The following is a 21,893-nucleotide window of genomic DNA, read 5'->3' on the forward strand; positions in this document are numbered from 1 at the left end:
CAGAGGAACTTCTGCGGAAGTGGAGTGGCAAGGGGGCCTCCTCCAGGCAGCCCTCCTTCCAGCACCTCTGTGCTCCTGCACTGGGACCTGGGGCCCCCCAGCATCTCCCCGACCCATGAGGCTCTTTGGGCTTCACTTTTTTTTTTTTTTTTTTTTTTTTTTTGCGGTATGCGGGCCTCTCACTGTTGTGGCCTCTCCGGGCGCGCAGGCCTGGCGGCCATGGCTCACGGGCTTAGTTGCTCCGCGGCATGTGGGATCTTCCTGGACCAGGGCACGAACCCGTGTCTCCTGCGTCGGCAGGCGGATTCTCAACCACTGCGCCACCAGGGAAGCCCTGGGCTTCACTTTTTGCTTTACCCAGTGGCTGCCCTTCCCTTCCCAAGTTAGCTGCTCAGACAGGGAACATGCAGCAGTGGTCGGGGTCTCCCCACTCCCAGCCACGTATGCAGGCCCCACCGCATGAGTGGGCAAGGCAACTCCAGTCCCAGGGCCTGGCCGCTGGCCCCACTGTCACGGCACCCCAAGGGGCCGGAAGCATGGGGCCCTGGTCTGCTCTGGACACTGGTCCTGGGGGCAACCCGGGCACTGGGCTGGTTTTTGTGAAGGACAGCAAGGTCCCATTCCTGACTCCCCCCGTTAGGGGTGACGGTGACCTCCACTGTGTGTAGAGCCACACCTGGCACCAAGAACACCTCCAGATGCCACGAGCTCTAAAATCCATACAAACGTTTATTCTGCCCCTGCCTGGGGGTGGGGGAGAGGGGATGCAGGAACTGGGGCGCTGCGGGCCTTTACAGACAGCCCCTGGAGGAGGGCGGGGCTCTGGCGGGAAGACAGTGTCCAGAGGCCGACAGGCCCTGGGGGCCGATAGAGGGGCTGGCTTGGTTCCCAGAACTCCCAGGTCCTGGCGGCTGCTGGGGTGCCGGCGCTCCACTCCCAGCCCTGCCCCCGTCCCCCGGGAGGGAAGGCAGCACCGGGGTCTTGCTCCTCCGGGTGGGGGGAGACAACTGTGCAAGTCATCAGGTTTAAATTACAAATAATAAAAATAAAAATACAAAATAAAAAGACAGCTCCTGTCACAACCAAACCCTCGACAAGCCTGCCTGGCTGCCCCCCGCCCCCAGGATGGAGCATGGGCAGGTGGTCTCGCTGCCTAGGGCTCGAGCAGGGCCCGCTGGGGGTGCCGCGCGGGAGGGCCCCGGCCTCGCCCGTCGAGTCAGCAGCAGTCTCCAGAGGACAGAGGTCTGGGGCGAGAGGCAGGGACGGGTGGCGGGGTGCGACGGGGTGCGGGGCTCCGGGGTCCGTCTCGCCGTTGCGCTCTCGTGGCCTCCGGGCTCGTCCCGTTCTCTCGGTTTTCTGTGTCTTGGCGACGTGGACAGGGTTAGCTCTCGAGATTTATTGCACTGCTTTGGAAGAGGCCTGGGGTAGAGAACGGGCCGGGGAGGCAGGAGAGGCGGGTGGGCGGGCAGGCAGCGGTCACCGCTTGGTCTTGGCGTCTTCGCGGATCTTCCAGATCACCAGGTGCATGCAGGCGCTGGCGTCCTCACTGGAGCTGTGCCCGTCCACTGCGGGGCAGACAGATGGGTCAGGGCGGGGAGCCCGCGGAGCCCGCAGCCCCCGTGGCCCCACAGCCCGGCACTCACCATTGTCCTGGATGATCTGTCTGAGGTAGTCGGCCATGAGATTCCGCAGGGAGCGCTTGTAGGGGAGGCCCAGGCGATGCGGGAATAACACGGACGTGTCCACCACGGTGCTGTGGATGACCTGCGGGCGGGCGGGCGGTCAGCGACCCCAGAAGGGCTGGGGTGGCAAAGCAGGGAGGGGGATGCCGAGTGCCTGGTCCCTGACCCCACAGCTCCCGCCCTGGGCTGAGGGCAGTGGGCCCCAGACAGCCCCACCCCCACCCTGAGGAGCCTCGGGGAGCCGAGGCAGGCGGGTACCTTCAAGGCCAGCAGGTCGCTCTCCAGGCTGTGGCCGATGAGGATGGTGTCTGAGCTGAACATGCTCAGCAAGACGGCCTGGACGTCCCGCAGTGAGATGCTCGTGTCCGTGAGGTCGGCCTCGGTCACCCCCGAAAACCTGGGGCGGGAGGGTGGGGGCCTTAGGGAGCTGGGGAGGGCACAGGGACCCCAACCCGGGGGCTGGGCCGTGGTGGGGAACGGGGGTCCTGCCAGGGCTCCCACCTCCCTGGTCAAGGAGTCGGGGGTCAGGGTGGGAGGGGCACACCTAGTGTTATAGTCCACGATCTCATTGTCCGGCCTGACGAAGGTGTCGTACACAACCCGGAGGTCCGTGTCCACAACCGTGACGCGCGTCAGCTCCAGACCATACGTGGTGTAAGACTGCGGGGCCAGAGGACAGGCCTCAGACGGAACGCCCGGTGGCCCTCCCAGGCCCCGCACACCAGTGCTACCGCCTAGGCCACCCCGTCCCTGAACCCTGCGGGCGGAGGCTCAGCTCCCACTCTCAGATACAGAAACCGGGCCAGAGGCCTTCTGGGGCTTCTCTGCGGGTCGGAGAGGGCGTGAACCCGGGCACCCTCCCAAAGCCAGAGCTGTGCTCATGAGGCCCACACAGCCTCCAAGCGCCAAGGTGGCCCGTGCGTGCCAGGCCCTCGGGCGCAGGCAAGGCTGTGACGTGTGCTCAGCAGGCAGGTGGGCCCGGCTGCTGTTCACGCTCTTATCCTGGCACCTGCGCTGGCCCGAGGCTCTGGGTAGAGGGACCGGGGCAGCCCCGGCGGGCAGCCGGACCACCTCACCATTTCACAGTCGAGGGCGTAGACCCCTGGGTGTGCATCTCCTGAAAGTTCTTTCTCAAAGGTCTTCACAAACCCTTCGAGGTTTTCCTTCCGGCCGTCCTGCACGTGTTGCTGAGGGTGGGAGGGAAGGAAGGTCAGGGCAGCAGGCTCGGAAGAGCAACGCCGGGCTCAGGGGGCTGTGCTGTGCTGGTGGCTTTCAGAAACTGTCCTCCTCTTCCCAAAGCCCCCAGACCAGACAAGTATATCAAGGATGGGAAAAGAGCAGCTCAGAGGTCGGGGCTCTGGCCAGAATGGGGGAGGGGCTTCCCAGGACAAGGAAGGGCCCAGGACACCTACCTTGGCAACCTGACAGCCGGCGGAGCCGATGGCGGCCGAGCAGCAAGTGTACTGAGTCTCCCAGCCCCCGGCCACTGCAAGGGAGACGCGGTCAGCAGAACCTCCTGATGCCCTGGGCCCAAGCCTCCCGCAGGGAACTACAAACGCCAGCCGGCTTGCCTGCGTGGGGCAGTGGTTTCTGAGCGCCCTTCCCGGGAGGGGCGCCAGGCCCGACCAGGCAGTGAGGGGCCAGGACAGCTCGCAGACCCGCCCCCCACGCCCAGGCCTAGCGTGAGCCCTTCGTATTTGGTAGTGAGAACACGCCTGGCACGGCCCCCAGGGAGGTCTGCCCAACCAGAGACGGGTGTGCGGGTGGCCAGCCGGCAGCTCCACGCCGTGTGTTCCCAGGAGAGGGAACTTGGCCACATCGGCGACAAAATGAAACAAGCAGCCGCAGGACAGGACGAATGCTTTGTTCCCGCTGGGACAGAACCGCCCACGTAGTTCCACGGGGACAGGCGTGGAAAAGGTGCGTGTGGGCCCCATTGGGTGGGAGGCCTTCCTTTTATCTGCCCGGGGACACTGTCACAGGAAGACCTTTGTATTACTTTTCCCATGAAGAACCACCAACGGAAGTAAGTTACAAACGGTCAGAGCTGGCACCGGCCCAGCCCAGTGGCCCAGCAGGGGTCTCACCTCGGTTCCGGCGGAGCCGCCCCCAGTGGTAGCAACACTCCTCGTCGCGCACGCAGCGGCCAGAGGAGGACACGAGGTACTCTGCGCCGCAGCGGCAGCAGACCCTGCAGGCGGCTGCGGGTGGGGACGGGGCAGGAGGAAGGGCGATGCGTCAGGCCAGCCTGGGCCGGGCCGTTCCCTGTCCCCAGAGGGCCCCCTCCCTGGGCCCCCTCCCTGCCCCCTCCACCCCCAGGGCGGTGGCACAGGAGGTACTCACAGTCCTTGGGCTTCTTCTCCTCGGCCGTGAAGATGATGGCGCCCCCTGGCTTCTCGGGGTGCGGGAAGGGGTAGCCGTTCTCCTTGAGTTGGGCCTCGGTGAGCAGGTACTCCTTTAGGCGGCTGTACAGGGTGGCCCCTGGGGACAGGGGAGAGGGGGTCAGTCCCCAGCCGGGCTGGGGCTGGACCCAGGGGCCGGGGAGAGTGGGAGAGCCTCCAGGGGCCGCACCCGGAGGAGCCAGGCTCACCTTTCAGATCCTCCACGCGGGGGCTGCTGGGACGGCTGAGCGAAAAGCTGGTCTTGGCAGCCAACTTGCCCCCCAGCACCACTTCATGGGACACCACCCTCCGGCCGCTGGGTTCTGGAAGGTGAGGGGAGGGTAAACGAGGTTCAGACCTCAACCCTCACAAGTGCTTCTCCACCCTCCTCCAGAAGGGGATGGCCTGACCTCCTGTGACCTGAATTCTTTGGGGAGCAGCAGGCTGCCCGGCAACCCCTCCACCTCCCCTGGACCCCCCGGGGGTCTTCACCCCCCGCTGGAGGAGAAGGGAAAGGACTCTACACAGGCTCTGATGGCCGCCTCGGGCGCTGTGCGCAGCTGCCTGCCGGAGCGGACGGGCGCTAATGCATCCTTCGAGAGGGGTCAGGAAATGCCCCCCTGCCTTGCGCTTTGAAGAGGCCCCCATTAGTGGCGGCCCCTCGGCTCGCTGAGGAGGGCAGTTAACAGCGTGAGGAGGCTGTTCTGCTGAGGGCACGGGGCCAGCGCCATCCTGACAGGAGCCTGGCAACCGGGTGGCCGGCGCGCAGAGCCTTTGACAAGCTGCCGGAGGCCCGGGCACAGGGACGGGGAGGGCTGGGCCCCGGTCCTCGGGAGGTGACTTACTGTTGAGACCAGGCCCGGTGCTAGGGCCCAGGCCGCGCAGCTTCTTGAGGGTGTTCACGGCCACGTTCAGGTAGATGTTCTTGCTGGGGCTCCGGTCATAGGCCACCTTCTCCTCGTTGAGCGCCTGCAGGAGGACACTCGGCTCAGCCCCGCCCCACCCCTCCCCGCCTCCCACCAGCCCCGCCCCACGCACCTTCTCTACGGCTTCCTGGTTAGAAGAGCAAAACTTGAGGCACTCTTCAATGAACAGGTTGAGATAGCGCTGGCGGATGACAGTGGGGACTTTGCCCCCAAACTCTTTTGGGATAACGGGCTTCTTTAAACTCTAGGGGAACAGAGACCAGCAGATCGTGGCACGCTCCCGCCTGCACCCCGCTCAGGGTCTGCAGACTGAAACTGCTTGAAGCGGTAAGGCTACGGCTTAAATGGAAACAACGGGGGAGCAGGGAGAGGCGAGCTGAGCAGAGCGCTCACCTGTAAGGATGGGGTGTGCGCCACACGCTTGGGGGCCACGGTGGCGGTAGTCTTGGACGCCATGCCCGACAACGTGCGTGTCTTCAGGGGTTGGCTGCCCGGCTCGGGGCCATTGGGGGGCTGGCTGCTGCTGGCCGAGAGGGTCCTCTTGGCACCTGTAGGGGCTGGAGGGGGACAGGGGACGTGAGTACAGGAGAAAAGCACACCTACCACTGAGCTGCAGAGCACCAGGTGGCCGCGGCTGCTCAGCGTCAGCACGACGTGCATCTCAGGGCACAGGTGGAAGGGCCAGGGTCTGGCCTGTGGGCTATGGAACGCCATCAGGCTCTATCGGCTTTTGGGCAAGTCCATCAAGAGGGGAGGGGACGAAAATGGGGCTTCGGAAGCCGGCTCAGGCAAGGTTGCCACTGGGGTGGCCCCGCAAGTGGCGGGGGTTGTGGGGAGCCTCTGCCACATGCAGCGGCCCTGACCCCGAGGCGCTCAAGTGTGAGGGACGAAAGGCCCTGGCTCCTGGGCAGAGGGCCTGCTCACTGTGACTGGCCAGCCTGCCCCCAGCGGCCTCTGTGTTCTATCTCTCCCTTTGATGAGGTCACAAACCAGACAGTCTCCTGTGACCACCAGCAGGGCTGTTTCCAAGGGCCCAGGGGGTGGGTGGGGTGGCGGGAGGGCTCAGCCCCAAGGAAGGACAGGAGCAGCGAGGAGACGGAGGCGCAGACACAGAGCGGCGGGGCCCACACCAGGCTCAGGCTCTCGGGCCACAAAGGAGGCCAGCTGCCAACCGGCCTCGGCTCTAAGAACGCATACTTTTCAGTGACGGAAGAAGGAACGCTTTTATGGTCATCTGGAGCACGAGGCATTGGATGACAGGTGAGTCCCCCTGGGGCTTGGGAGAGCCACCCCCCCACCCGAGCACGTGCAGTGACAACGGTGGCAGCACTGTCCCAAGCCACTGGTGATGACCAGACAACCTGAGAGCAGGTATAGGCTTTTGAGAGTGTGCATCTCAGGTCCACAGCTCAGGGCGATCTCTGTTCACATCCCCAGGGCCAAACAACTGCTAAAGCCCGTGCCGGAGATAGAGCCCCCTGGCTGACAAGCCCCCCGGCTGCACGCTCTCCCTCCAGCATCCTGGGGCGGGGGGAAGGATGGGGATCTGGCCAGCTTCTCCTAAAGGAGGCTCCAGCACCCAGGGAAACCAGGGAGGCCTGCGGGAGCCTCTGTATCCGCAGGACCAGCGAGTGGAGCCGTCTCCTCGGGGCTGGCTCCTCAAAGGGGTCTTGGAACCAGCAGGAAGGACATCCCAGGCAGCTGGTCAGACAGCAGGGGTCCTCCTGGCCCAAGGGGGCAAATGACTGCATCTGAACGAGCCTCCAGGTGGCTGCAGGGCCCCGGCTCCTGTCCCACGTCCTCAGCCCCAGACACACCACTGAGCACCCCACGCATCGGACTGCAGGGCAACCCAGCTTTCAGAGAAGCCCAAGTGGGGGGAAAATGGCCCTCAGGGTGGGAGGAGGAGGAAAACCAGCCCCCAACTCCCACCCCAGATCAGCTGGCTTGACTCAAGGGGGAAGGCCTCCAGGGCCACCCCCCCATTAACACCTTACCAGGTGCAAGCCACACTTGGGTGGGAGTGCCCCACAGAGCAGGCAGCAGGGGCAGAGTGGAGTCACAGGCAGACCTCGGGCTGGTGGACAGACAGGGAAGGGAGGAAGACACCCCTCAGACTCCCTACGGCCCGCCCCACTGCTAACACCAAAGCCCACAGAGGCCCAGAGCAGCTGGGCACCACACCAGGCCTGCCTCAGCCTCCCACTAGCAGCTGGGAGACTTTTATCCCCATTTGACAGATAATCACCGAGATGCAGCCAGGCCCTGTTCAAGGCCACCACTACTGGCATAAAAGGAGCCTGGCCTTGGGGTCCTCCTGCTGGACAAGAAGCACTCCTGAGACCAGAACCGTGGGACCCACCTGCAGCCAGGAGGGGGTTGGGGACGTGGGCAATCCTCCTCTTCTCTCCGGGGACTGCGATGTGCACGGAGGACTGCTTCTCGGCCAGAGGCTGGGCAGCCCGGAGCCGGATGGCTGACTCCCTCTGTGCCTGCTGGGCCCGGCGGTAGCACACCTCCTGGGCAGTCGGGGGACGGGTAGGAGGCGCTGGGCCTCTGCTCGTGGGCTCCGCCTGGGTGACAAATTTCAAGTCCAGACTGCACGTCAGAGGTACCCAGAGCAGGCCTCCCGGAGTGTCAGGAGAGGGGTAGTACTGTGGGATGGGTGGCAGATGCTCCAGGGCTGGGATGGAGCAGGCCACCTCAGAAGCCTCCTGCTGAGTGTGCAGGGGCCCCGGAGGGAACCAGCTCTCCTTCTCCTGAGTGTGCAGGGGTCCCGGAGGGAACCAGCCGGTCTTCTGAGTTTGCTGATACCCTGGAAGGAACCAACTGGCTTCCCCCCAAGTTTGCAGATACCTGGGAGGGAACCAGCTTGGTGCTTCAGCTCTCAAATTCACCATGATGCTTCACTATCCCAGGTCCCTTCCCAGCCCTGCTGTCCTGGCTTCTAAGTGCCCAGACTGTGCTCTCAGCCCTTTTATAAACACAGAGTGGGTGGGAACCCCCAGCCCCTAGATTAGATCCTGCTTGATCCAATCTTCTCTGAATTGTACTTCCAAAATCCCCATCCGGGTGAGGTGGGGGGGTGGGGGCGGTGGGGTGTCTGGTGATTGGATCACCTGCAGTTCTTCAGCCAGGAGCCCTGTCTTCTGCTCCAGCCTTCCCTGTGCTAACTCACTGAGCAGCCCCATAGTGACTAACAATTGATCCTGTCTCTGGACCACAAGGGAGGAAACCTAGGCTCAGAGAGGTCACACCACTTGCCCAAGATCACACAGCATACCTCTGAACTGGGACTGGGATGGGGCAGTGTGACCCTGCTGGAGGGCTGCCCCTCACCTCGCTGTCCCTGCTCTGTGCCCCATTCTGCACACTAAGCACAACTTGATGACTGGGCATGGGTCCCAGGCATTTCTCTGCAGGAGACGGGCAGTGCTGGATCCAAGGCTGCCAGAGGCGCCCATGGGCAAGGGAGAGCGAGGCCCGTCTCCCCCCCGCCAGCCTCTACCCAGGACCCAGAAGCGGGCCCTCCCTTACCTCCTTGCCTTGCTTGGAGAGGTGAGAGATCCTCCTCTTCTGCCCAGGAAACAGAGTGGTCAGCCCTGAGTGCCCCTGTTCCTCGGTCTTCTCCTCCTTGGGGGGCTGAGACACACATCCGGCCCTCAGCGAGGCCCCCTCCCCCACCCACCGATGCTGTGGCTCCTCTCACCCTGGCCTGCAGCACGCGGAGGATCTGACTCCCAGGCCCGAGGAGCAGGTGGAAGACGGTACCGTGTGCTGAGGGAGGGCTGCTGCATCTAGAGACGCGATTTGGGGTTCTCACCTCCACCCCGGGAGGTGCGCAGGCCCCGCCCTGCCTCCCAGGTGAGCAAACAGACTTGGCGCCCCGGAGCCAAGGCCCCCAGCGCTGCCTGAGCCCCGGGCCCCCATCCCAGGCCCTGTGGATGGTGAGTTCTGCAGACTTGGCCCAGCCCACGCTCACGCTCACGCCTGCCTCTTGCTCCCCTCCCACCCAGCCAGCACAGGGACGAGCTCAGAATCGTGGGAATGAAGGGGAAGAAATCGGAAAAGCAAAGGGCCAAGAACAGGGTGGGGCACTAAGGGAAGAAGCAAGGGGCAGGGCCAGGGTCCCACCCTGGGATCCCTCAGAAGCGGCAGGTTCTCTGCAGGGACTGGCTCAGCCTGCTTTGTTTAGAGCAAGCTCCCTCTGGTGGCGAAGTGGGGACACTGCAGCAGGAGGCCAGAAAGGTGGAGGCTGGCTGAGTTTGGGGTTGGGGAGGAGTGGGGGAGAGCCGGGGAAGGAGGGGAGAGGGGAGAGGCAAGAGAGGCAGGGGAGTAGCAAGGCTTCAGGGGAGAGGGCCAGGGAAGGCAGGATGGTGGTGCCTGATATCCCTGGGCCGGGATGCTCTCAGAAGGCTGCCATGGGAACCCCGCCGGGTGGGCCACAAGCCAGCGTCCTCTTTCTGGACGGGGTGCACGGGGGCAGCAGGCAGCCAGCGAGGGGTCCTGAATTCTGAACGAGTTGAGAGGCCGACGCTGAGCGAGCCGTCTCCACCGGGCGCTGGGACTCCAGTCACGGGGGAAGCCAGGAATGAGCCCTGCTGCCCGAGCCTAGCCCGCCCTCACCTGCCGGGCCAGGCGGCCCTTGTCCTCCGTCTTGACAGCGGTGGACTCGTTGAAAATGCGCAGGCACTCCTCCATGGGGTCAGAGTCAAAGTCGACCTCCTTCTCCAGGGCCGAGTAGTCCACGTCGGAGCCTGCCCCCGAGGAGGAGGAGGAGGAGGAGGAGGAGGAGGGGGAGGGGGAGGGGGAGGAGGGGGAGGCAGGAGGGGAGGAGCGGCTGGCCGAGGGGGGCAGGGAGGCCTTGAGGCATTTGGGCGGCCCCTGCGCGCCGGAGAGGCTCAGGCTGGAGTCCGAGTCCGAATCGGAGCTGGAGCTGAGGCTGGGGAGGGCGGGCGGCCGCTGGGCGGCCGCCTCGGGCCCCGGGTCCTCGTCCTCGCTCTCATCCCCGAAGAGCTCAGCGTGGCTCAGAGCCCGCCTCGGCAGCTTGGGGGCGCCCCGGGGGGCACCCTCATCCAGCGAGTGGGCCTTCCGCTCTGCCAGCTTCCCTGACAGGGTCTTCCTGCCTGTCCTGTCTGGCAGCTGGTGGGCAGCCCCTTGTGCGGGGCTGGGCCGCGGTCCCGGCCACTCAGGCCGGCCTTTCCCTGAGCTGGCCACTGGAGTGGCTGAAGATGGCTTCTTCTTGGTCCCTCGGGGCCGCTCCGCCCTGTGCCGGGGGCTGCCGGCCTGCGGGCCCCTCCTGTCCACACAGGGCTTCTCGGCTGGCCTCCCATGCTCTCCACCCTGACCCCTGCTTGTCTTCCTGACACCATCTTTGCGGCCGGCGGCCGGCAGCCCCCCACTTTTCTTCTTCTTGGGTCTCCCCTCCTTGGGGCTGCTGCGCTCCTGCGAGGCCCTGCCTGGGGAGCTGGGCTTGGCAGGAGGCAGCCCGCCTGGGCCCTTGGCAGGCTGACCGAGGTCCCCCACATCGTACTGCACAGCCATCTCCTTGGTCTCCCGAAGGCTGCCCTCCTCGGGCTCTGGGCCCTCCTTGGAGCCCGGCTTCCCCGGAGCCTTGCTCTCAGGGCCCGCTCGGGCTCTCGGGGGGCTGGCGGTGGCGGGCCTGTCACCCGGAGCAGCAGCGGTGTCATCGTCCGAGTCTGAGAACCTGGCGTCGCAGCCGCCGAAGGGGTCACAGGGCTTCTTGGGTGCAGGTGTGTAGGGCTCACTGCCGCAGGAGCCCCGGGGACGCTTGGGGGCCCTGTCGTCCTTGGTGCTGGCCCTGCTGAGCAGGCGGGCGGAGAAGTTGGACAGGGGGTCGTATTCCAGGTCTGTAGATGGCTTGGAGTTGTCCACCACGTACTTGCTGCTGGAGACGGGGCGGCCATACCGCCGGGGCTGGCCCACGGCCCTGGGGACGTACTCCAGGGTGCCGCCAGCCCCTCCACCATGGCCCTGACCCCGGTCCAGAGAGGCCAGCGAGTACTTGGGGCCTGGCTCGGTGGGGCTGGCCAGAGGCGTGGGCTGGTAGCTGGCATCGGGGCCTAAGAGGCCACGGCCGCTGGGGTTGTATTCGAAGGATAGAGGGAAGGTGTCCCCACCCAGGCCGGCAGTTGGGCCGTGGGGCGCCAGGGCGGGGGCCTCGGCCGAGCCGTGCTCCCGGGCCGTCTCCAGGAGCTCCCGGTAGCGCCTCTGCTCCAGCTCCACCTCAGAGCGCACGGCCTCGATGGCCTGGTTGACCAGCTCCAGCTCCAGGATGTCTGAGCGGGGCTCGGCACCTCTGCCCAGGGCACCATTCTCCCTCTGGGCAGGGGGCTTGGGCAGCTCGGGGTTGTACGGGTCATAACCGAGCCCTGAAACAGAGAGGGAGAAGACAGCAGTGAGCAGGCGGCTACAGCAGCAGGCGGCTACAGCAGTGACCTGTCACTGCCTCATCCCGGGCCTCGACCCCAGGGGCCAGCAAGGAAGAGCAGAGTACCAGCCTCCAGAACCTACTGGGGGCCAGGCCTCCGGCCGACCCCCACCAAGGCTCCAGCAGCAAGTCAGGGTTTCCAGAGGGCCCCTCCCTGTAGGTCCTGCCCCGAAGAGGCTGCCAGGTGGGGTGAGGGCACAGAGCCCAGGCCCCAGAGGAGGCCACAAGAGCCCAGGGACTTCACCGCCTGGGACAGGGGATGGTGAGGCCTGGGGAGCTGGGAGAGAGGGTGGCTTCCCCCCAGGGCCCAGCCCACACTGAAGCCACACCACGCTGCTCCCTGCAGCCGGGGAGGCCAGACACCCAGCCAGGGCAGAAAGCGCAGGGCGCGCAGACGCCTGACTGGGGGGCAACAGGGGTGAGAGAGGGAGCAGGAGGCGGGGCCAACACAGCCCGCTCATAGCAGCGGGTGGACAGGCGGATGCACACGGCCCTGCCTGGCAACAGCGCCTTTAGGGCTCTGTCCCTCACACGCGCTCTCCCCCACAGAGGACGCCTCCGGCTGCATGCGCACCAGTGAGGACACAGAAAGCCCCAAAGCATCCACTGGAAAGGGGCAGCGGGTGGGGTGGACGAAGGACAGCACAGCGCATCTCACGAGGGAAGCGAGGCACAACGACGTCCAGGGAACAGCACCATAGCGTGAAAGACGTTCCGGCAATGGGCAACGTCAGGAAAGCACGGAGTGGGGTGGACGGCAAGGCGGGCACAGGACACGCTTAGGTTTGTATCGATCTGAACAGGGGTGGCAGAGCGGCTGGCGGGCTACCTGGCTCCAGGGTGTATTCCACAGGACCAGCCCAACCCCAATACCACCCACGTTGACAGGAAGCTCACGGGAGAATCACTTAGGACAGAGGTGAGGCAATTCTCAGTAAGATGTAAGCAAATAAAGCCCAACGTTGCGAGAAAGGAATAACGTTGCGAGAAAGGAATAACGTGTTCAAACATTCCAGGACGCAAAGACGGTTCATTGTCAGAGCGTCTGCCAGAAGTAATCTGTAAAACCTCTGACAAAACTGGATCGATTTGGTGCCTTCTGGTTAGCAGAGTAACAGCCGGTTCTCCCAGAACCTCCAGATGGGATCAGCCGTGCCCACACCTGGACTGTAGCCCAGGGAAACCCACTTTGGACCTCTGACCTCCAGAACCACCAGAGAAAAAACCCTGTGCTGCTTTAAGGCACCAGTGAGTGGGCTGCGGAAGCCCCAGGAAACGCACGCATCACTGACTGAGGAAGCATCAGAGAGCCCTGCACTGCTGGGGCCAGTGTCTGGGCCCGGGCCGCCCGGGGGCCCACGGTGAGGCAGGGCCCACTGCAGGCCTGTTGTCTGGCTTGTACCTTGGAACCTATTTTTCAAACAATGCTTAAAAAGGAGAAAGGACGCGTGTACACCCGTGCTTCAGAACACCAAGGACACGCCCAGGCTGCGGGTTATAGACGGGGAGGTACAGCCAAGCTGCAGAGGCGGCAGGGGGCAGCGGGACTGGGGTGCCGGGGAGCAGTCACTTCATGCCCCCACCTCCCAGCTGAGGACGCCAAGGTGAAGGGCAGAGTGGGGGACAGATCAGGACACACAGCCACTGGGCCCTCTGCCCCACACAAGGTTTAAGATGAAGGCACCATAGAGAGGGAAGGCTAGAAACCCCAACAGCGAGATCCAGGGCCCTCTTCCCAGCCCACGCCAACCCTCAATGGGTCCAAAGGCACTAAAGCAGTCCCACCCCTAGCCCACCACCTGCCCGGATGAACAGAAGAGCCAGCGCCCCCACATATCGCCCGCCCCCTCCGAGTGGAGGGCCCAGGACACAAGCCAGGGGGCACTTACAGGGCATGTCAAGTGAGGGGTGAGTCGGGTCTTGCCGGTCTCAGGGGGCCTCCAGCTCAACCCACCTCACTCCCAACCTCCCTCCTGAGGCCAAGATGGCTCCCACCCCAGCCGGCTCCCCTAGGTGGGGGACGGGAGCAAGGGCCCAGCTGGTGGGAATGCCCCCACCCCCAGGAGAGGTGGGCAGGGCAGGGTGGGGATCAAATGGATGGGGGTCCTTCCCCACCCCTAACCTGCTCTGGAACAAGTCACAAAGGGCCACAGACAACATGCAAATCACCCAGGAGTGCCTCTAGCCCTTCCTAAGTAAGGGCAGAGTTCAAACCCCTGCACTTCGCATTTTGAAAGGGATCCCCCCACAAACAAGTCTGTGCTTCGGAAGCAAGGAGAGGAAGGAGGTGCCCTGGGACTCAGCCCCTTAGATCTGAGCGTCCAGGAGCTCTGTCAGCGTGGGGTGTTTTCAGTCCCAGGGGAGGCTGCCTCCTCACACCCCATCAGGCTACACCAAAAAGCAAAAGAAACAGCCCGAAGTGGGCGTGAGCCAGTCTAGGCCAACACCCTCCCTTCCAGGGCCTCAGTGTCCCCAAGGTACCATAAGGCCAAATCACCAATCCGAGGAGCTCCAGACAGGTCTAGACGCGTCAAGGACACAGCTGCCAGGGGCTCGGCTGCAGCTCCCTGTAGCTCAGAAGCTAGTGCATGGGGCCCAGAGCTTGGCCCCTGGAGCAGCAGCCCCAAGCCCCTGCCAAGGTTACTGGAGGCTCGTCGGGGGAGGTGGGCAAATGGAGAAGAGATCTGTGATGCTACATAGCACCCCCGCACCCCACCCTACCCCGCCTCAGGGACCGGTAGGAACTGGAGAAGCTCCCCGAGAAAATGTTTTACAAGTGACTCGACAGGTGACCCTCGAGAGGTCAGGAATGGCCAGTGGCAGCACCTCAGAAGCGCCTCCCCGTTACTGGGGAGTTAACCTGGCTGGGAGCCAACAGGAGCTCCTTCGGGGCTTGCACCAGGGAAGCGTGCCTTTGGTAAACAAGATTAATTGGGCTGTTTTTCGGAAAGGGGGCGAACCTCGGGATGACTGGAAAAGCACCTTGAAGGCCTGGCTGCTGGGGTTACAGTCTCAGGAGAAGTTCCTGTCCCCGGCCCAGGGCAAGGAAGGGGTCGGATACTGCTGCTCGAGGGACACCCACAAGGTCAAGGGCCTGCCCAGGTGGGCCACCGCTTGAAGGGCGCCCCTTGGGAAGGCTCCCGGCCAGCTCATGGGGCCGAGCCTTCTCCAGCCATCCCTGCGCCCAGTTCTGTGTACGCCAGCTCCCCCTCCCAGCTCTGGTGCTGCTGGACACTCTTCCAGTGACCCAGCCCCGACTGGCTCTGATCACCAGCTCCGAGCAGGCTTCCGGCACAGCAGGGCCCAGGCCAGCTGCCCCACCTCCACGCTGGGAAAAGCAAACACTCGGGGCCACAGCGCTCAGGGAACGGATCACGCGGAGCCCACGGCGGGTCGAAGGACAACACGGGGCGGTGGCCACCTCCAACCCCCTCAAGCCTTCCCCCTGCTCCTCTCTGCTCCCACCACCGCCCTCCATTCCAGAAAACACGCCGCACCCTTCCATAACTGCACAGACGCCCGGCCCACAAGCTCTAGCTGCACGTAAAATTAACGATGAGCGAAAATGAGCAGACACGTGAGCGTGAAGACCCCACTGGGAGGCACGTGACGCCCACCCAGCCGGCTCCGAGGCCTTCCCCTTTAACCCCAACGTTCGCCCTGCCCGCGTCAGCCCCCCTCACAGAGGAAAGAGGAGGCTGGGTCTAGGGCAGCGGGTGAGGGATCTGCCTAACCCCAAACCCTGGCTCCCCGCCCCCAGACCATAAGACCCAGCGCCGCGCGATCCTTTCCGGGTCCCGAAAGACTCCCCATCACCCCACCCCTCCTCCCCCCTGCACCTCCAAAGAGGATAAGCACACAGTGGTCCCACCCCCACCCCCGTCCACTTGTGCCCTGATAAGACATCAGCGGGGACTCCTCCAACCCAGGGGACGGTCACAACACAAGGGGGTGGGCAGGGGGGCCAGGAGAAGACAGACACCGTCCCGCCACACGAGAGGTAAGCAAGACACAAGGATGAGTCAAAGAAGAGCAACTAGACCACCCCTGCCCCAGGAAGCTACCCAGGTGGCAGAGGCCTCAAAGGCAGCCAAAGAACAGAGGACACTCCACTTCCAGCCACTAGACAAACTTCTATTCATCCTTCAAAGCCCAGCTCGGTAACTGCTTGCTTGGGGACACTCACCCGACTCCCTGCAACCTCAGGTGCCAACGGCTGGCTCTCCTGGACTCTGGCCCGTTATCTGTGCTGCTGGACACCGCTCCTTCCCTTGCAGAGTCCCCACAACCTGGTCCCCAAATAAGTACTGAATTCAGACAGACCCAGAAGAGCCCTTGGAGGGCCCCAGAGCCAGCTCCTGATTTTACGGACGACACAGAGGCTGTGCCGTGCCCGCGTGCATGCCCAGGCTGAGGCCACAGCTTGTGAGATGGCCAAGTCCCAGCCCCCAGAGCACACAGGTCCGTCAGCCACCCATCCTGCTCCACCCAGCAACTACAGCAGCAGGCAGGAGAGCAGTTCCCCCAGAAACGTTCCTGGGCTTTCAACACTGCCTGCCACCCGCGCAGCGTGCTCCACATGGCCCTTTACAGAAAGCCTCGGTGCTCAGAGAAAGCCACGGACCCAGCGCCCTAAAACCGCTGGCACATGTGCCTGCTTCTTCAAAGGGCAGACTGGCTACCGCAGGAGCCTGAGAGCCTGCCACCGCCAAGGAGGACAGGGGACCAGGAGAAAACCCTGTGAGGCTCCGGCCCGATCTGCCCTGACCGCCTCCCAGCTCCTGTGACCCTCCTTCCAAGCTTTTCCTCTTTAGCGTTCCAGGCTTTGCTCTGAGTCAGATCACACCAGCAGAAGTCTACCTTCCGCACTTGGACAGCTTAAATAATAATAAACCAAATTCCTATGTACCCAGCACTCTCTCATCACTGGAAATGATCCCGTGTGGGGGATTCTGAGGGCAGAATGGGAGTGGAGGAGGACAGCAAAGCAAGAGCATATTGCGCAGCACAGCTGGGACGAGAGAGGCGCACTGTGTGTAGAGGGTCTGCGTCGTGACCCCGTTTTGCAGAAGAGGTAACTGACGCCAGGCTCTTCGCACAATGGAAGCTGGAGCCAAAAGGCCTTCATCTGAGGCCCTACTCCACCTGCAGGGCTGAAAGCCAGTCGTGGCACCTGCACCTCTTCTCTGGAGGATGCTCTGGGGGTGGGGGGTACACTCGGGCACCCACGTGGTCCTCGGAGCTCTCCCAGCCGGGTGCTGTCCCTGTCCACCCCAACCTGGGCACCTGGGCCGCCCTGCCTCACCTCCAGAGCCGGAGGAGTTGGGGCAGCAACAATTCTCGGGGTTCTTCGCTCCCTGCAGGCGTGGCCAGCTCTCCCATCCTATTCTCAAATACGAAAGAGGCCAGGTACTGGGATACTGATCACGCTCCTCCATGCCACTCGGCACCACTGACGTTCGGGGCTGGAAAAGTCTGTGTGTGTAAGGGAAGGGGGCCATCCTGGGCACCGGAGGGCACTGAGCGGCGTCCCTGGCCCCCGCCCCCTCGTTGCCAGGAGCACCCCCAAGTCATGACAACCACAGATGTCCCTGTATCGCCCTGTGTCCCCCGGGGGATCAGGACTGTCCACGGTGAGAGACAATGCTTTACTGACTGACACTAGGCAAAGAATCCTAAAATACCAAAAACAGCTATAAGGGCAGATGTACCCTTATTCAAATGTCCCAAGCCTGGATCTGGGCAAGAAGGCAGGTTTTTAAAGCTCCCCAAGTGGTTGAAGAGGGGCCGCAGGCCTGGGGACGGCCTCTCACCTCACTGGAGTCTCTGGAGCCTCTGCAAAAGAATGCAACTTCACCAGTGAGGCAGGGTCACGAATACAGAAGAGAGACACAGAGCCTTTTGTTTCTGAGGCTGGGAGGGCGCACAACAAGCCGGCAGATGCAAGACTTGAGACAACATACGAAACATCTTTCCTTTGACTTTGCCACATTCTCCAGTGGTTTTAAAACTAACGTTTCTCCGAGTCCAGAAAAAAAAGTGCTCTGGAGAAACAATGTGTCCAGGCTGCCGCTGGCTGGGACACTGCCCCCAAAGACAAGAGCTGCACCTGGGTGGGGCTGAACCACCAACAAAACCTAGATTCTTCTCATCCTGATATAAGAGACGAACTCTGCTCTGAAAACCCAATAGCACCTCTCCACTCCCTCTTTACAGAAAAGTCAAGGACAATAGAACAAGAGAACCACCCACGGGATGGCAGTGACGGCCCCTCCTCTGGGAGGCCACAAGCTTCTGTCCTCTGAGCCTGGTGGCCTGGGCTCCCTGGGGCTGGAGCTACACCTGGGCACACAGCTCCCAGGGAGGGGCAGGGAGACTTAAAAACAAAAAAAAGTGGCCTCAGCAAGAAGCAGCCTACGACCAGGGGGTCTCACCCACAGTGATCCCGACCCCCAGGGGACACTGGGCCACGTCTAGGGACATCTGACATCTGTGCATGTCGTGACTGGGGGGCTGCTGGCATCGAGGGGCTGTGGCCAGGGAGGCTGCTCCACACCCCAAAGCACCCAGGACGGGCCCCAGAGGATAACCCCCCATGTCCCCAGTTTCTGCTCTTCTTCATAGCTCCCCCCGACCCCTCGACGAAGTGAGAGGCCTTGGCTGGCCTGACCAAAGACCACACCTGACAGCCAGCTAGGAAAATCCCTCCCGGGTCCTCAAGTACCCTGGCTGGGCCTCCAGACACAAAGTCGATACTGCTCTCTGCTGGGGTTTTCTCAGTATCAGTTCTCTCCCAGGAAGGGGAAGGAGGGAAGTGCACACGGCAGTTCACTCTGGAAGAGAAAGTGTCAAACCGAGGAAAGCACTGTCATCAGGGCAGTGGGAAAGCTGCTGGCACCCAGCCCACGGGGAAGGCAGCTAAGGGGCAGCGTGACCAGCGGCCCGGGGCAGTGATACTGCAGGGGCTGCTGCCCCCTCTTGTTCCAAGTCAGCTCACGGTGAACATCAAACAAAACCCACCCTCTGCTGGAAGCACTAGTTTCTCTGGCTGCACCCTCCCTTCCCTGCCTGACTCCTGGCTGCGACCTTCCCTGGAGAAGCAGGGCTTGCTCTCAGGATTCCAGACCACAAGGGGTCGCTGCCGAGGCCCAAATCTGAGACCCGGGGGAGGGGGTTGCCCAGGGAGCTGCCACTGCCACCCAGCTGGGGCCACCCCCGCCTTCCAGCCTCCTTCCGGCCCATCCTTGGAAGGTTTCAGTGCTCAGGCCCTGCTATACCGCCTTTCCCAGATCTCACTGTTACCTCCCAGACTCAGGGCACAGCACTGAGCCCACATGTAATGGGCACCCAGGTCCCACAGGTGCCAGGCAGCGGGAATCGGCTGCCGGTGGTGAGGGGCAAGGGCCTGACAGTCCAGATCAACCCCGTGTCCCCCACTTACCAGCCGTGTGTACACAGGTGTGTGGCTTCCCCTCTCTGGGCCTGTCTCCTTGTCTGTAAAATGGGGACAATTGTCCCTACCACTGGTTAAAGAGCACGCGTGAGGGTGCATGGCGGTAACTGGGCATTCCCCAGCTGAGTGCCAAGGTGGGGACCCTGGAGCACAGGAGGGCAGATTTGAGGGCCGGGAAGAACAAGATGCCCGCCCAGCCCTCAGGAGGCCATCAACCCAAGGCCAGAGGTGCTGGGCCACACAGGGACCCACACATCCTGCCTGCAGGTGGCCATCACCCAGCACCTCAGCATCCCTACACAGCCCACCCTTGCCAAAGCACCTGTGCTTGGGCCGTGCCTATCTGGTCAAAAGTGAACCCAGCCAAAGCCTGGATTTTTGCAGTCTCTCCAAGACCGATGGGAAGTGGGTTTGTCAAAATTTGGAGCAAGGGAAGCTGAAAGGGTGCGGGAGGTCTAGGCACACACTCTCCCTGGCCCACGAGCACGCCACAGAAGAGGAAAGAGAATGTCAGAGAGGTCTCGCAGCGAGAAAGAGGCCAAGCTGGGATCTGCCCCTGCCTCTCTGCAGGGTGAGGCAGCCCTCCATCAGAAGGTAACCAGAGCAACACCCCCAGGCCCCGCCCTCCGTGATGGAAAGAGGGCTGCTTATTCTCACCTGCAAAAGGAAAACGCAGACACACTGGGGTCGGGGTAGTAGGCAGCTGCACTTTTTCCTGCGGGAAAGTGAAGCAGACAGGGCTACATCACCGAATGGATTCTCAAAAACGATCCTTTGGGAAACTGGCCATTTGTGGTGTAGGAAGCAATCAAGAGACTGACTTGGCATGAGAGGAATGCATGGGAAGAGAAGTCAGCGCCCCAGAGCGCAGACGGCTGGAAGGCCACCTGTGGGCCTGCACAAGAGTCAGTCCCGGGGTCTGAGGGAGTCGGCCCCCCCGGTCTGTCCCGACGGTGAGGAACCCAGACACCGGGGCTCTTTACAGAACGCCACACAACGCGCCAATAACTCAACGGATGGAGTGAGAAATACACTGTGACAGGGTGACCACCGAAAGGCCTCCCACTCACCCCCTTCCCCTCTCCCAGACCTGAAGCTCAGGCACCTGTGTGCACGGCTGTCTTCCCTCGTCGAGGGAAGGTTCCTGAGAGCCAGGCCAGAGCCCAACGCAGGTGTGGAGCCCGACCTTGAACGCTGGCATCTGCCCAGCTGCAAACACTGGGCTACAGGAGCCAGTGGTCTGAGCAAATTTACAGTGGAAATGTGAAAAAATTCTACCTTTTTTTTTTTTTTCTGGCAAACTAGGAAAACAGCCCTATGGTTTCATCCTAGCAATGACGCTCATCTCTTCAAGTAAGACGACTCTGAAATGAGGACCAGTGCCTTATGGGGGAAATCTGGGCCCTGATGGAAAGGGGGAGCCAGTCCCGGAGAACAGGGGCCACAGCGAGACCCTGAATTCCCCTCGGAAAGAATGACACCACACTCGATCCTCCCGGCGGGCCTTTCCTTGTGATGTCCCTCTTTTTGCCCCCGTTCTTCACGTCTCGGCTCAAGGCTCACACTTCCTACGAGAAGCACTGCCTGCCCCCTGACAGCTCTCACCGAATTCTGCCATGATACTGATAATCACCACGCTGATGAGATGCGCAGTCTCTGAGCGTTCTCTCGGAAGCCTGTCCCCGACCCCAAAACACACACACAGTCAACTGGGTTTGACTCACTCCCTAACGCTGGCATGACACACAAAACTCGACACACAGTCGGCGGCCGCTAAACAAGACTCTCTCGACTCCGCTGTAGTAAACAGGAGCGACCACGAGCAGAGGCGCGGCGGGGGAGGAAACGCGGAAATAAACAACGGCTGCAACCAACACCCCGGGCTGGGGAGGCGGCGGGAACGGTTCACCCGGCAGGAGTCTCGGGACTGCAGACCAGTGTCGGCCGCGCGGATTTCCCGACCCCCGCGCGCTCCACCCTCGCGACACCTCGAGGAGGGCAGATTCTCCCACTGTTTACGTTTTACACTCATGGAAACGGTGGCTCACAGAGGTCCCGCAACTAGCACTGGGCCCCGGGGTGGGGGGTCGCGGCCTGGGGGGGCGAAACCCGCGACCATACAGGGACAGGGCTGAGCGGGGAACAGGAAACCATGGAAACCCAGGCGCTGGGGTCCAGGCCCACGCCAGGGAACGGAGCCCGGGGAGGGCGCGTAGACATTACCTGCTGCAGGGGGCGCCGCTCCGCCTTCGCCAGGTGCGCCCGGGCCCCGGGCCCCGCGGTGCCGGAAGTGGCAGTAGGGCCGCCGGCAGGGTCCTCCAGGCGCCCCGGCCCAATAAGGGCAGTCGATGGTCCGGAAGAAGCCGGTGGAGCGTAGCATGGTCCGTCCCGCGGCGGGGCCCCGGCCCGGAGCCGCCCGGGCCCCCGGGCCCCCTCACTGGCCCCGCGGTCGCCGCCGCCCGCGGCTCACGGACCCCGCCGCCGCCGCCATCTTGCTCCGAGGTCCCCGGAGGCCCCCGGGACGCCGCCGCAAGGGACCCCGGGAGCGGCTGCCCAAAGTGTGCCTGATCAGAAGCGCCTGCTTCCGCGGGACGGAGGTGGGTCGCAGACCCCTGGCCTGGGACAGGCGGCTGCAGGGGGAGTGATGGGGGGCGCAGGCTGCCCTGCCTGCGGCCTCCGGGTGTCTTGCCGCCGCCGCCGCCCGGGCCTCTGTGGCGGCAGAAGCACCATCTTCAGCCCCAGGCCCCTGTGGCACCTGGGCTGTCCAAGGCGCGCCTGATCATAAAAAACGCCCCACACGGCCCGGCTGTGGCTCATTTGCATTCAATTTGCGTTCTATTAGCTTGTCTCCCTAAAGCGCCCTCTGCGGGTCGATTCGAGTCCTGCGGGCGCATCTCACCTGCACCTGGGAACCCTCACCTGAGTTACCCAGGTCAGGCTCTGAAACTCAACTCCGCCCTGGTTAAACTGGCAATAAGAGCTTCGTTTCTCCCACCTGGA

General features: G+C 63.3%; 1 protein-coding gene and 1 long non-coding RNA gene across 2 annotated transcripts; one reads left to right on the plus strand and one right to left on the minus strand.

Moving 5' to 3' along the window:
- Window positions 1-711: 711 nt before the first annotated feature.
- Window positions 712-21,345, minus strand: REXO1 (RNA exonuclease 1 homolog). Its single transcript, XM_059061565.2, has 16 exons — window positions 21,117-21,345; window positions 9,616-11,381; window positions 8,527-8,631; window positions 7,352-7,562; window positions 5,383-5,546; window positions 5,102-5,233; window positions 4,909-5,032; window positions 4,273-4,386; window positions 4,026-4,163; window positions 3,770-3,883; window positions 3,095-3,168; window positions 2,759-2,869; window positions 2,227-2,342; window positions 1,941-2,079; window positions 1,644-1,764; window positions 712-1,565 (listed from the first exon to the last, which is right to left on the minus strand). The coding sequence occupies exons 1-16, from the start codon at window positions 21,271-21,273 to the stop codon at window positions 1,477-1,479; spliced, it is 3,675 nt and encodes a 1,224-aa protein (XP_058917548.1). The 5' UTR covers window positions 21,274-21,345; the 3' UTR covers window positions 712-1,476.
- On the plus strand, window positions 5,243-7,341 carry LOC136794119 (uncharacterized). Its single transcript, XR_010840482.1, has 3 exons — window positions 5,243-5,316; window positions 6,194-6,249; window positions 7,230-7,341. It is a non-coding gene; the product is annotated as an uncharacterized lncRNA (long non-coding RNA).
- Window positions 21,346-21,893: the final 548 nt, after the last annotated feature.

This window comes from Kogia breviceps, chromosome 4, assembly GCF_026419965.1.
Source record: "Kogia breviceps isolate mKogBre1 chromosome 4, mKogBre1 haplotype 1, whole genome shotgun sequence".
Classification (NCBI taxonomy): Eukaryota; Metazoa; Chordata; class Mammalia; order Artiodactyla; family Physeteridae; genus Kogia; species Kogia breviceps.